The sequence below is a fragment of the Centrocercus urophasianus genome, unplaced genomic scaffold (genome assembly GCF_019232065.1).
Source record: "Centrocercus urophasianus isolate 14NV4802_14NV808 unplaced genomic scaffold, USGS_Curo_1.0 seq_10, whole genome shotgun sequence".
In the NCBI taxonomy this organism is placed as follows: domain Eukaryota; kingdom Metazoa; phylum Chordata; class Aves; order Galliformes; family Phasianidae; genus Centrocercus; species Centrocercus urophasianus.
Window position 1 is genome coordinate 102,984,823 of NW_024884142.1, and position 15,451 is coordinate 103,000,273.

The 15,451-nt window shown below is 35.7% G+C and overlaps 1 protein-coding gene across 1 annotated transcript in view; it reads right to left on the minus strand.

Annotated features, from left to right (window-relative positions):
• The window catches only part of USP34 (ubiquitin specific peptidase 34), an 89,219-nt gene that overhangs the window by 39,604 nt on the left and 34,164 nt on the right, over positions 1-15,451 (minus strand). The window contains exons 7-8 of the mRNA XM_042822001.1: positions 11,001-11,193; positions 5,402-5,463 (exon numbers count right to left, since the gene is read on the minus strand). Of these exons, the coding sequence (XP_042677935.1) occupies positions 5,402-5,463; positions 11,001-11,193 (255 nt within the window). The remainder of the gene's footprint in view (positions 1-5,401; positions 5,464-11,000; positions 11,194-15,451) is intronic.

The following is a 15,451-nucleotide window of genomic DNA, read 5'->3' on the forward strand; positions in this document are numbered from 1 at the left end:
TCTTGAACAGTGAATGTCACTCCCTCCTTTACAGTCAGTTTGCTTCCTACTTAACTCTTACTGCTTTGTACTGTTTTTGTCCTACTGTGGTTGAAAGGATCCTGCTACATGACACAGCCAAAAAGTATTAGTTTTCATTCTTCTCATATAAAAGGTAGACAGACCTGGTGACACGACTGAACATACACCCACTGGGTGCAGGAGATCTGAACGGAGACATTTCTGACTATGAAATTTGAAGAAACATAACATGTCTGAAAAACACTTCAGAGTTAACACCAGAGTTATAAGTCAACTGAAGTAATTTTCTTCCAGCACCACTTAGTTTCTTCTGGGATCTGGATTGCTGGATCTGTATCAGTGACAACAAACCCCAGGTAAACACTGCCAGATTCACTGTTATTGCTAATCCGGAAGGACACAAGACACAGTGCTCAGTATGACACAATAGCCATTAGATGCTGTACTCAGAGTTACATGCTGTATTCTGGCTACCTCAAAGAAAAGAAAGAGAACTCTTTCCTGAGTTGGCTCCTACGCCATCTTATTAAAGAAGTATAACAACTCTTCATCTCTAGTCTGTAAGTTTTCTTCTGAGAAATAATGGATTACTCCTCTGAAGGAATGCCCTTTTTTAATACATGTATTCTCAAAGATAAGATTTTTTTGCCTAGCGGTTTTCCTTGAATGTTTCTTCACACTTGAAAACAGACTGAACACCTTAACTCACAAGCAATTTCAGAACCTCACACAAACAAAAAAGCAGAGCAATCTTGAACAACTTTTTACAACAAACCTAATAAGTATAATCTTCAGTATTTTCACAGATTTCATTTTGATTTACAGCTATATTAACATTCCTGTATATATAGTCTGTATTCTTCAAAAGAAAGAAGTACTCTTTCACAGAATGATTTGCAAATTATTATATGATTACTAGTATGTGATACCACTATATGTCAGATAATCCATAGAGGTATGCTCTTCCCTCTAATATGAAAGCAGCTGTACAAAGAACTGTTCTACAAACAACATATTTAAGCCCTCGACACTTAAGATTTGAGAACATTCACCTTTGAAATAACACGTATCAGCTCTCTGTGGTAGATTTAGTAAAGGCAAAAGGAGAAAATGAAGTGAGGGGAGCAGACATGCTAGTTTAATTGTCTCTAAATCTCTCTCTGGCTGGAAATCTACACAAAATATTGGGCTAGACAACCTCTAGGCTTCATTAATTTCTCCCTAAACTTTTAATAGAATTCACAATCAATTAATGTCTTTTGAAAACAGATGTTCTAGTTCCAAGAAATTAAACTCAACCAGTTTTAACATTGATTTATCTATATTCCACAAGACTGGAAAAAAGAGCAGAAGTGTCTGTTTCTGATAAAACCTGATGTTTCTGAACTGCATTTACAAAAGGTATTTCATTCACTGCTGTGAATAAATCCAGAAGGTAACTATTGTGTATACGTTTCCTGGTAGCTCTTAAAGAATGCCTCCCTAAAGGAAGACTGTGTTAAAATCCTAGAAAGATTTTAAGCTAAGGCTGAGGTGGGATACTTGATAACCACAGGAACATCCAGATTCAGAAACCAATCCCACACCGAAGTAACCCCCCAAAACAAAATCTTATTTACCCAACCAGTCTATTCCCATTACAATCCACCATGCAGCTACAGAAACACATCAGCTCAGTACCGGATAAAATCCAGCAATGTTTCTGAAAAAAACGTAATTCAAAAACTCAAAAAAAAAAAAAAAAAAAAAAAACAAAAAACAAAAACAAGTAGCTTGCAAAGAACAAACACTAGCATTTCTTGACTAAATCACTGAAATACAGCCTATGAAAATAATCACAAACAGGAAGAGTTGATCTTAACTTTTTAGGGTCAGAAATGTGAACAGCACATAGTAGCCACTTTCCCAACAAACATTCAAGTTCTTTTGTTGTTTTTTTTTTATTATTTTAATCAGCATACATCTCCCTATTTGACAAGCACCAGAAGTATAACACAGTTGAACTACAATGTGTGCCACTAGAAAGAAATACTAGAGAGCTGAGTGAGTAACTACAGTATTCTGTTTTTGGAGAAAACCTGGGAAGATCCATATGAATGTGGAAATAGAGAGAGGGGGAAGTGGCTTTTAAAATCAAGTTGCTATAAACTCATTTGGTGAGCCAAGGCAAAATACAAGAATGTACTCAACAAACTAACAAAACAGTAGTGAAGGAAAAAACCAACACAAAACTTGCAGCTTAATATCTGCTTAAGAGAGAAGAGAAAGAAGAAACAATTTAGATCCCTATGTTGACAGGTGATGTGAATTTTTAGTGAGGTCAGTCAGGTTCTAAAATGAGGAGGGAAGTCATCTCAGCTTCAGCCTGAACTCCAAAACTCAAATTCCTGGCCTGCCAAGTGCTGATATTGCTGTTTTCACAAACCAACAGTTCCTCATTAAGGAAAAGAAGAATACTTTCTCCTCTTACAGTCCATATAGGAAAAAAATCATTCTCTCCATTAAGAAAATGACCAGTTTTCAGAAAGTGACCTCAGTCAAATAGTTTTAGATATCACTATTCAAAACCAAGAAGACTCCTTTATTCAATCTCATTGCTTTACCTCTGGTAAATTTCACATTCCTCAAAACCCATATTCCTCAATACCTTAGATAGTGCCTTAGATATTGGTATTATTTTATTATTTTGATACCAAAAATTAGATTCTATCTTAAAAACCAGGAACACCAAAATTACAGGTATCATTCTGATGGATAAAGTTGAGTCAGCAAGACACAGCACGCAGCTGGACAGTATCAATCAGCACGAACCCTCAACCCTGCAGAAGACAAGTCAAGTATACTGAATGTAAAAAGACATGCAAATATCTACAGCTAGAGAACAGATTTCCCTTAGTTTTCTGATGCTTCCCAGTGAAAGCTGTGAAATCCAACATTCTCCCTAGGCAAAAAATACTTCAGCTTGTCTTACAGAAAAATCTGCAATCCATGCAGATAAAGGCGGGAAGCTACTGTTGCAAAATATTTGCAAAAAAAAAATCTGATACTTCCATACAGGAGGAAGAGCTAGAACTACCTTGTAGCTCTTAAAAGGAAAAAAAAAATACCTCCCGCAAACCCACCTTATAAAGACATAGAAGCAGAAACTGCAAAGGTTGACAGTTCCAAATGCATCTGAAAAAGTCAAAAGACACAAGTGGGAAGACCACAAATAATGGAAAATATCTTTCTTTGATAAATCTGCAGAGGCTACAAAGGTACAAAATAAATAAGACTTCTCCTCTGACCAAGGAAAAAAAATAGGATTGAAGTGCTTTCCTTTTGCTGTCAATTCCACAAGCGCTTTCTGATCCAAAAATTTCTCATGAATTAAGTCTAGTGAGATCTCTAGCTTTGTACTGAAAGAACTGCAGAAGAAAGACATTTTTCCCCATCCTTCTGTGTCAAACTTTTGTGATTATTTGGCCTGCAAAATAATAGGATACGTGATTCCAAAATGTGAATACAAGTAGCAACACTTGGTATTGATTTGTACCCAATTTGTCAGGTAAAATATCAGAATGACTGGAATTCAGATTAGAAAGAAAATCACATACTACAAACATGGGAAAAAAAGGTTTTCTGTTAACAATGCATTCCTTTCAAATGACATGCTTACAGATGCCCTTGCCAAGAAAGTAATATCCCAGAGGAGAACTTGACAATTTCCTTTAGCTTTAAGATAACTGATCTTTTTCCACAGTACATCTGCTCTTCTTCAGGGAAATTTAACATCCTCTTTTTTGTGCTCCTCAATTTGTTACTACTTGTTAAACAATTCACTCACAATGTATTTCACAAAATAAACCAAGAAACACCTCAGTTTCAGATTCATAGCATGAAGCAAGGAGGAGAAAGAATGGATAAAACATGTTTGCCCATCCCAGAGTAACAATACACCATGAACTGGCAGTATAAGACTGAAAACACCCCAGTCAACCAAGCCACCTCACTTAAAATCTTTCTACTGCATAACCTAAAATCTAGTTTTATTCCTGCAGTATTTGCTTCTACTGATATCGAACGAAAGGCTTTGGAAAAAAACCACACCTGCTAGGGCACAAATAATTTATTAGAATACTGCAAATATTGAGAAATGTACATTTGCTTAGTGAAATTGTGTTCAGGTTTCACCAGATTATAGTGAGATATTTACATCACACTTGAAGGTAATTCTATTTATTTTTTTTTCCTGATACTATGTATCAAAATTCACTTCTAAATAAACGGATGTCATGTTCCAATAAACAGACTCATGTCCACCTATTCATTTAATGATGAATGACTTGAACAAAAAGACTGCAAGCAGTCTTCGGTTTGTATTCTCAAGGTATTTCCACATTTTTCTGGAAGCAAAAATATCATAGATTCTCATTCTTTTTAGAGTACCAACTTATTAACACAAATTCCACAAAGCATTTAAGTTGCTATTCCCATGAACTTTACAACATTGCAATCAAAAACTGCAATAGGACTGCTGCTAGAGCTAAATAAGCAAGTGTTAAAGAAAACCAACTAACTACATAAAAAAAGGAAGCCAACTGCTGCTGCCATACACACTGCTAACATGGAAAAGATACTGGAAGTTGTTTCACTAGATGCACACAAGATAAACATGTGGATACAATCCCTAAGATATGAGAAAAGTACATATTTTAAGTAAAATCCTATGTTTTAGAGAATTTGTCTAGGAATTCAAAAGAATGCTTATTTCAGCCACCTAAATACAAATTTTTGTCTAAATCACAAACAGTTCTAATGTTAAGTTTAAAGCTGTCCAAACATAATACATTTCCTTAATGGAATACAATCCCACGCATTACACTTCACAAAGATTTATAGGAGTCGTGTTTAAAATTGTTACACTCACCTGAAAGGGATTTTGGAAAAAAAAAAAAAAAAAGAAAAAACAAGCAACAAAAACCTGTTCTAAAAGCACTTTCTCACAAAATTTGGAAAACTAGTAACAAGAATGGGTGCCAGTGACAGAAAAACAAGTCTTAGTTAACTACAGTATTAGAAGCAATGAAATGACAGCAAAAATATTACTTGGATGTGAGTTAGCTAGTTCATATTTATACTTCATAGCTGTTACAGGAATTTATTATTTCATAATCTACATTTTCCTAAAGGTCACCTTATCTCCTTCAAAAAAACAGTAAAAAAATCCACAAACATTTAGAAATACTTCAGAAATAACCATTTAAAAACATTTATTACACCCCGATAAAAATATTTCTCACAAACAGCTCAGATGATCAGATTCCCAATGTTTTAAATCTACAACAATACAGAACTGCAATCATACAGAGCAGTTGAAGTATGTAATATTCCTACTTACGTTTCTGTGTCTGAAACTAATGACTCGTTATTACAGACATCATTGAAGGTATGAAGTTGATTCTATAGTTAGAAAAAGGAAGAAGAAAATAAAATGTTATCTAAATATGTTGTAAAGTAGTTCTGCTATATTTATAAATAATATTAGTAACAGAAAAGACATCTTTATAGTCCTTGCAGTGATTTTAAGTAAACTCAAAAATTTAAACATGCACTCTAGCAGGCAAGCAGGATTGGTCTTACTTATTTATTCATTCTTTTAAATCAACAATTCTTTTACTAAACCAGTTAAACAGTGTTAGAAAACTGTCCTCAACAGAAATCAAATGAAGGTATCTGGTAGTATCGTTGCACATAGCTCTTCATGAGTAATGAAACACACACTCTTAACAGAGGCTTCAGGATGAGTTTCTGTATCATTACGGAACTCACTACAACAATAAAGACCTCATTATTGGTAATGTGGCAAAAAAAAAAGTCTACAAAGTGAGTTAAAATTTCAATATTCATAAAAATAGTGGAGGTTTTTTTTAATTTTTAACAAGATGTCTTAAAGAAATCAACCTGTTAAAGGATCACGTCTCTCATGTTCTTTCTCACATTTATAAAACACCTCAGTAAATATGTCCATGAACCAAAACCTTTTCTGATTGTATACTAATCTTAATTTTGTTCAGGTTGCTAAAATTTATTGTTAATACCCTCAAAAGCCAAGAATTCTGAAAAGCTATATTTGATAGTGGGTTTAGTTAGTTTGTTGTCAAATTGTAATGCCTTACTCTATTTACAGGAAAGCAATTTTATTTGTTACAAAAGTGTATTAACTCCATGCTCTGAAACTACAAATAAACTTATTGACAGAACTGCCTCATTTCACTATCAAGTTATTTCAACCTTCTCCTATTGTTAATTTAAGGAGATTGGAATAACTTGGTGCAGAATAGCTTGCATTATTGCCATCTATAAGAAGATAAAGCTGTCTTCAGAAGCATAAGCCCACTACCATGATCTAAAACTTAGTTCAATGCTGCATGAGAAAAGTGAATCGTTTCAATACCTGAATGTTATGATAGAGGAGGATGACAGAGTACACTAGCAGAACTGGAATTTTAAAATAAAAACTACACACAGATTTGACAAGTATGTTTTGCAGAAACTACAGACTGCAAATCCCAAGGCTGTCAATTACACAGACTAAACAATTTTTTTATGCAACTTTAAACATTTGGAATTTCTCTAGTATTTAGAAAGGCTTTCCATAAGAAATTCCTTTGGAGAAGTGCTCTCAAAGAAAATAATGAGATAGCTTTAATTATCTATTGTACAACTTGACATTATTGGATGAAACCATACTGGTTTTCCTCTGTGTTTGTAAGCTAAGGACTTTTAATAAAAAATACTCATTTCAAATGAAAAGAATAAAATTCCCATGAGCTTTCTCTTTCCCTCAGCTTCAACCTTCCAGAAACACAGGTGGCTCTGCGACCAATTATTTACATGAACATATTTTCAACATCCTTAAAGTTATGTAATAAAGCTTATTTGTTGATTTGTCATTTTAAAAAAAAGGCATTGCAATGGAATTTTTGAAATTTCGATCAAACTTGTCCCTTCACTTCATCAAAAGGGTTATTCTATTCTTTTCTTCCTTGCAACAACTCAAGTTCATGCACTCCATAATTCTGTTGACAGTTAATCTCCTTCAAACTGTACACAAATATTTATACCTAATCCCAAAAATTTTAAGAGGGGAAAAAAGGTGTTTTTTAAGAAACAAAATTGAATATGAGTAAAAATTAGTGAGACATGCAAGCTAGATTATGCAACGATTAACAAATAAGTTATTAATAGTAATTTTCAATGAAACACAGGATATGTTGGGTTTTTTTTTCCAGTGAAACACGCAACAGAACTTAACAAACAAGTTGACTGATTAGAACTGGGTCAAATAAAGTGAAAGGTAACTGGAGTTTCTGAATACGTTTTCAAATTGATCAGAAAGTGAGAGTATCGAAGTATGACTATTACCAATTTTAAATCTATGGTCACATGTTGACTCAAATTTCCCATACAGAATCCTTATTCAAAGGAATTTTGTCAAAAGGTGACATTTATTATATTTGCAGGTTCATATGATTTCAACAACTAAAGACTTAGATTTTTGACATAACAGTGCAATACAAAGTACATATGGGAAAGTGATGCACCACCTTGTTCTCACTCACCTGGTAAAAAAGTTTTCACTTCATGATATGTTATCATTAAATGTCAAAGACAATAACATTATTCAATTTTTTGTGATATATATGAAAGACTTCAAGAAACTGAAGACACCTCTGCTCAGACACTCAATCCATCTAATAAAGATGTTCTGGTTACTGAGTACAACAGAAGGAAAACAAAGAAAGCTAAGAATGGAAAGCAATCTCCCTAGCTACTCGTGTGTCATGGTCCAGTCATCAAGGGAAATTAAACTTTCTACACAGGAAACCAATGCAGGAAGAAATAAATGTGCACTGTCTAATTTCTGTACTGATTTTTATTTTTTCCTGGGAAAATCCTATAATGCTACATTTCTATCTTCACTAAAAACCTGGAAAAAAAAAAGAATGCCCAGATAAGTTATGAATATTTATTCCTACATATTTAAGTTAATTTCTAACTAACTAGAAGAATTTGGAAATAAAAAAAGAAAAGAATCCTATCTGTGATACAATAGCAGACACAGAAAAGGGAACTTAGGAACTGAATGACAGGGAAACGAAACTAAAGTGGGACAAGGTAAAAACTTCTGGTGTATCTTGGTTTTCTGTAGCTATTTCCAATTTGATATTCAACCACTCAAGCTTCGTCTTTGCTAAAATTAACCTGCAAGTGTCTATCTCCAACCTTGTTTTGTAAATAAGAACTTAAGTCAGATGATATGACACATTATGTATACACTACTCCTCAAGAGAGGTAAGTCCGTATTTGGTGGTAAGCACATACAATCCCCGTACGCCATACAGCACGTATTCTGCGAGTCTCAAGAGTTTCCATGGAACTGAAAGGTTTAATTTTAAGACTGGTCATGTCAGACCAAATAGACCAAGACCAAATCCTCAGTTTTAGACAAATAAAAGTTGAAGAATGGAAAATATTTTGCAGTTTTCTTTATTCTAAAGTCTTGAATACAAAATGGAAGGCTGAAATTGCATTGGTTGGGTAGAATAATTCAATGAAATTACTTTGACAAATTCTAGCCACCAAAGTCATGAGTAGAAAAGAAAACTTCATAAAAGTAGTCAAGAGAGCATATCAGTAAAAGACAAGATTGTGTGAAAACACTAAGTGGTTTCATGATATTTTTGCAAACAGATCCTTGTTTGCAGTCAAACTTCCTGTAAATTTTGGCTCAAATTTCACAGATCTGGCAATTAAAACTGCTCCTGGCAAAGCAAATAAACTAAATGAACCAAAGCTCAAAAGTCAAGAAAAAGTTTTAGATGCCTCCAAAGATTCTTCCATGAGATCTTTAAAAATAGAACCAAAAAAGAAAATTCCCCATGATTTGAATGAAAAAGAATAATGACTTGTCTCTGAGTTCCAAGTAGTTTTATAGACTATTTATATAAAAAAGACTCAATAATTTATTAAAAAACAACATAACAGGGTTGTTTTTTTTTCACATGCTGAAACCTATTTGCTTTAGTTGAAAAATACTGCAAAATGTTGCTTTTGATAATATCTGTTGCTAAAAATCTCACTTTGTCACTCAACAACCATTGATTGCAATATGTCAAAGCGTAACTATTTAAAGAGACACAATTTAACATTCCCCTAAAGGAACAAAATGCATAAAGATTAAACTCATGCATTCGTTTTGCATATGGATATGCACAAAGTAGCTGACAAAATCAACCGCTCAAAACTGAAGTGCTACTGTAATAAAAACACAATGTAACTCAAACACTAGAAACTTACTCTTAAACCAGTGATACTAGAAATTACATTTTCCAAATCAATACAGAATAAAATAAAATTTCAAAAAGTGTGGCAGAGGGAAATTCCTTCTACATCCAAGCAATGACCATATTTTTAAATATATCTACGAGGTATGTTAAGAGATCTGTAACTCTACAAACATGAATGTAAATGGCAATGAAAAATCCAAACAAAAACAGATGCTGTATTTCCAGCCTAGGACTTCACAATCCTCGCAAGTTTTTGCACTATTCAAAACAAACCTGAAAATTCACTTTATACTAACGAAGACAGAAAATCAGAATTCAAGCATCATGCATACTATGAATAGCATTTATGCAAAGTCAAAAATTATCTATGCATATGAACAGTAACAAATACACACTATCATTATTTCTTCTAAAGGTTAAATTTCTCTGTAGTTTGCTTTAGCATCTCTACTGAGTTAACTGTCTTATGTTTTCCATTATATAAGTGCAAAACTAAATGACAATGGATTTGGGTACAAAAAGTACAGAATCTCTTAAAATAGCATTTAATACTGCATGGATATAATTTACATATTTTTTTTAAATGTAGGAGGTCATGTGTCAATGCAAATTAATTATTGGTGTTTTTAAACAAAAATACATATATTCTAATGGAAAACACAGGTTTTTTTTAAATTTTAAATTAACGTTGTTATTTTAAATATTTAAATTGGTCAAAAATGCAACTGTAAATAATTCTACATATAACTACAGCGAAAAGTAAAATGAAATCTACGTAAACCTGTCTTGTATTTACTGACACTCAGTGACGAACAGAATAATTGAGTGATACTTTGTAATCTACTAGAGGAGAAGTTAAATGTGTCCAGAAAAGACTGCAAATCATTCAACCATTCTGTAATATTTTGTGTCTATTCACCGTTTTTTGTATTAAGGCGAACACGACAGTAAGTCCTATAAATCTTATATTTAAGATTGTCAAACAAACCCAAAAACTGAAAAGACTCAGATTAGTAACGTTCACTTCTGTCCCAGCATGACTTGAATGCGTATGTTGGAAACAATGACTGACAAAGGATGCACAATGTACACTGACTAGTGATGTGCACAACATTTCCATGGGAAAGACAAAATTGAGGATTTTTGTTTTAAATGTACTTATATTTTTTGCTGTATATATTGATCTTCTCAATTCAATTTCTGTTAACTGATGCAGAAATGCACTCTCTTGAGAAAGAGACTATACAAAACAAACAGGAAAACGGTACATATGATACAGAGAAGCAGACAATTACAGTAATCAAAACAGTGTGAAGGTGAAAATCAAAATATTGCTTTGTGGTAAGCAACAAATATAGCCATGTCAAGGGATTTAATTTCACACAGCTGACACAAAACATATTTAAAACACAGTTGTGTTTAGGATGGTAAATTGTTCAGGGAATACGTTACACTCATATCTCTCAGTGAACTATTCACAACCACGACTATAATTTCCTAATATTGCATAGATTAGGATTCTGCTGTTTTCACACATTAAAAAAAAAAAAAAAAAAAAAAACAAACCTGAAAAACAAGTCAGAAATTTGTAAGGCACAAAAAGACATTTTCTTCTAAAAATTATTATATTTTTAAAAGAGTTCTTACTGTTATTTGACTCAGCCCAGCCAATCTCATTGTTAGAGTTGGAGACATAAAGTATTTAAATGCAAGATCAAGACTTTCTTTATCAAAGCACAAAGCAGTATCCAGAGGCTCTTTAACTGTGCTCCACATTAAATCTGCCATGTTCCGGGCTGCAGTCTGTCGTAACTCCTGGTCTGATAGTTTACATAAATACCTAGAATAAATTACAAAAGGAAGAATAGAAAAAAGAGTGTGATTCAAACTAGAACACTCCTGAAATACATCTGGATTATAGCAAGTATGTATTTCCAACAGCCCTAAGAGTACTAAGCCTTAAAATACCATTATCAATAGTCTATCAAAGTTGACAACAATGAAAAAACCACTATGGAATTAGATAAAATATTATAAAAAATAAATACATTTCTTATTTTAAACCTCTTCAAATTTATTTTCGGAAGAAACAGATTTATGTAGAATGGCACAAATCTCATGCAGTTCTTTGGAGAAGCAGATTAGAAGCCTTCAGTATTTCAACTCCATCCAAACTAGATTTAAATACACAAAAATATAGTATAAATACGTTTGACAGTCTTGAATCTGGACCCATCCTGGGAAGACTTGACAAATATAAGAAAATATTATAAAATGCAAAAGAGATATTAAACTGCACTTAATTACACTTGCACACTATTCTTTCGCACTGCTGTATAAACATCAGTAAATTTAAAAAACAACAACAAAAAACCTACAGGCCTTCTTTCTTAGACTGAGGTCCTTTCTCGTAGCTCTTGTGTAGAGGCCTTAAAATAAACACACTCCAGTGATACTTAACATTGTTAAACACAGAAAAGATGCTCTAGTGCAAATGATCAGAGACTACATCCACAACAGAAATCACGGCTAAGTTAAAGAAAGACAAGATAAGGACCACTGAGGGTCCTTATTAATTATGAAATTTACCTCTTACACGGAGCAGTGGAAGTCAGATAATGGTATGCTTCTGTGCTATGATTTCTAAACAAAACTGACAATGAAAAGGCACAACCCACTTGAAAGAGTTCAGCAGCAAACCAGAGCCAGTAAACTACATCAAATCTACAGACAGGTGACAGGAGCTGCACACTGACAAAATAAATTAACTGGTCCATGGTACAAAATGTAATCATTTCAACTCTCAGCAACTTTTGACCAATTTTTACCTCCACATTTTTATATGCAAACTATAATCAGCCCTTGTTCCCAAAGTTCTTCAATCATAATATGCATTGTCATATTTTAGACAAGAAATACGAAAGACCAAAGATCTTAAAAGAAATTATATGTAGAATGAAAAAAATTGTGTAAGTTTCCTGGTTTCAGCTAGGACAGTTGTTTTTTTTCCCCCTCATCCTGTCTGGTTTGATACTACGTCTCAACTCTGGGAGAAAAACAGTATTGATAGTACACTGATGCTTTAGATGTTGCTGAGCAGTGCTGTACAGAGAGCAAAGGACATTTCATTTCCTTGTACTGTCCTGCCAGAGGGGGCTGAGGATGTCCAAGGAGCTGGGAGATCTGGACAGCTGGCCTAAACAGGCCAAAAGAATATTTCATGTCATATGATATCATGTGAAAAAAAGATAATATTGACATGACCTGGCTGGGGCGGCAGCTACTGCTCAGGGACTGACTGGGCACTGGTCAGCAAGTGGTGAGTAATTGTGTTGTGCTTCACATGTTTTGTAAATACACATAATTATCATTCCTGTTATTTCTCTCTTCCTTTCCTACCATATTAAATAGCTTTTCTCTCAACCCACAAATCATTCTTTTTCTTCCCCCCCCCCCCCGTTCTCTCCCATCATACTGGAAAGAACAGAGAGTGAATGACTGTGTGGTGCTGCCGGGTTAAACTACAACAGACAGATAATGAGCGACTGTTGAAATAGGCAGGAAAAAACACAGTCTTTTTATACAGAAAGAAGGGTGCACTTGTGGCCTCACTAGATGTCACTAGCAGGGCTTTCACTGAAAATTCTGCTTACACTCAAAAGTTTGAAGCAATTATGCTGATCTAGTTAATACAACAGATCTTTTTTATCATAATGCAACAGTATCGGTATATATTTATACACAAAGCTCACAGAACAACAATATCCTCAGGACTCTCTTAGCTCATTTACTATATCTAGCCCTAGCTTGCATCAACTGCACCACGTTTTTTAATTCATAGTACTGAGATAACATTTTTAAAATTCCCACTTTCATAACGGAACTACCGCATATGTTTCATGGGGCCAGATATCCATGCTAGGGTTCTGAAAGAGATGGCTGATGTGGTCACCGAGCCGCTCTCCATCAATTTGAAAAATCATGCCCAGCCACTGGAAAAAGGGAATATTACTCCCATTTTTAAGAAAGGAAGACCCGGGTAACTACAGGCCGGTGAGCCCCACCTCTGTGCCTGGGAAGATCATGGAGCAGAACCTCCTGGTTACCATTTTTAGGCACATACAAGACAAAGGGTGATCCAAGACAGTGTGGCTGCACCAAGCCACCACTGTGCCTGACCAATCTGGTGGCCTTCTGCGATGGAGTGATGGCTTCAGTGGATGGGTGAAGGGTGATGGATGTCATCTTCCTGGACTTTTGCAAAGCCTCTGACATGGCTCCTCACCACATCCTTCTCTCTAAATTGGAGAGGTGTGGATTTAAAGGGTGAAGGGCTTGATGGGTTAGGAATTGGCTGGCTGGTCGCAGCTGAAGGACTGTGATCAGTGATTCTATGTCTGGGCAGAGGCCGATCACAAATGGGAACTCTCCCAGGAGTTGATCTTGGAACCAGTGCTCTTCAACATCTTCATCAGTGACACAGATGATGAAATCAAGTGCATCCTCAGCAAGTTGAATGGTGCAGTTGATACGTTAGAGGGAGGGAAGCCATCCAGACAAACCTGGACAGGCTGGAGAAGTGGACCATGAAATCCTGATGAGGTCCAATAAGGCCAAGTGCAGGGTGCTGCACCTGGGGCCGGGGCGATCCCAGGTGTTTATGCAGAGTGGGGGAAGAAGTCCTTGAGAGCAGCCCTGCGCAGAAGGACCTGGGGGTCCTGGTGGACGAGAAGCTGGCCATGAGGCAGCAGTGTGCGCCTGCAGCCCGGAAGGCCAGCTGTGTTCTGGGCTGCATGAAAAAGGGGCGGCCAGCAGGAGAGGGAGGTGATCGTCCCCCTCTGCTCGGCTCCTGTGAGGCCCCATCTGCAGCGCTGTGTCCAGGCCTGGGGCCCCCAGCATAGCAAGGACGTGGAGCTCTTGGAACGGGTCCCTAAGATGATCAGAGGGCTGGAGCACCTCTCCTATGGAGAAAGGTTGGGGGGACTGGGCTCGTTTAGCTTGGAGAAGAGACGGCTCTGGGGAGACCTCATTGTGGTCTTCCAGTACTTGAAGGGAGCGTGTAAAGAGGAGGGGGAACGGCTCTGGGCAGCCTGGTCTGCTGGTTGGTGACCCTGCACATAGCAGGCGGGTTGAAACCAGATGATCTTTTGAGCTCCTTTTCAACCCAGGCTGTCCTATGATTCTATAATTCATTTTCAGAGCTACAGAAATACTAAGCTACAAAGAACACTTTCAGTCAGCACCCAAATTAAGAGTTTTCAATGTAGCAGGGTTATTGTAATACCTAAGCACAGTATAAACATTAAAAAAATCACAGAATCACAGACTGTTAGAGGTTGGACCATCTGGTCCAACACCTGTTCAAGAAGGGCCACCCAGAGCATGCTGCCAGGACTACATCCAGGTGGCTTCTGAAGGCACCACATACGCCTTTATGAGTAAAATTGCATCTACATTAGAAAACTTATCAGCCCTACAGTGCTGATCATAGATCAAACATGATCATATTTCCACCACCAAGACTAAAGCTACTCAAATTTAGAATCACAGAATTGCTTGGTCAGGAAGGGACCTTAAAGATTACCTAGTTACAACCCCTGTCCATGGGCAGGATTGCCAACCACTTGATCAGAAACTTGGAGAATAGCTTAAATCTCTTTCTGAAAGTGGAAAGATAGAGTGACCTAAGCCATTTAATGTTTTTTGCCATTTTAACAAATAATGAAATATTTAGTTAGCACTGGCAATTAACACAAACTTTTCTTTATTCCTTACACTGACTAACTGTAAATTTGCTGCACTGCCTTGCATAACAAGAGTGTCATTGGAGCAAGGTCTAGTCAGCCCAAAATAGACTTTCTAAAAGCAGATGAAAGATTTATCCCATATATAAATAAAAGATGAACCTATGTGCTACTGTGAAATCATTTCTCTCCTATCTGTACTCTTAACTTTCTCATTAACATGTGGCAGTTTCACAACTGTGACTGCAGGAAAGCCAGTCCCCTTTCATTTAAGCCTGCAACCTAATGACTATTGGATTTTCTGTTGTTTTGAAAAACTGGAAATCATTCCATATTTACTGCCTTCGTGTCACT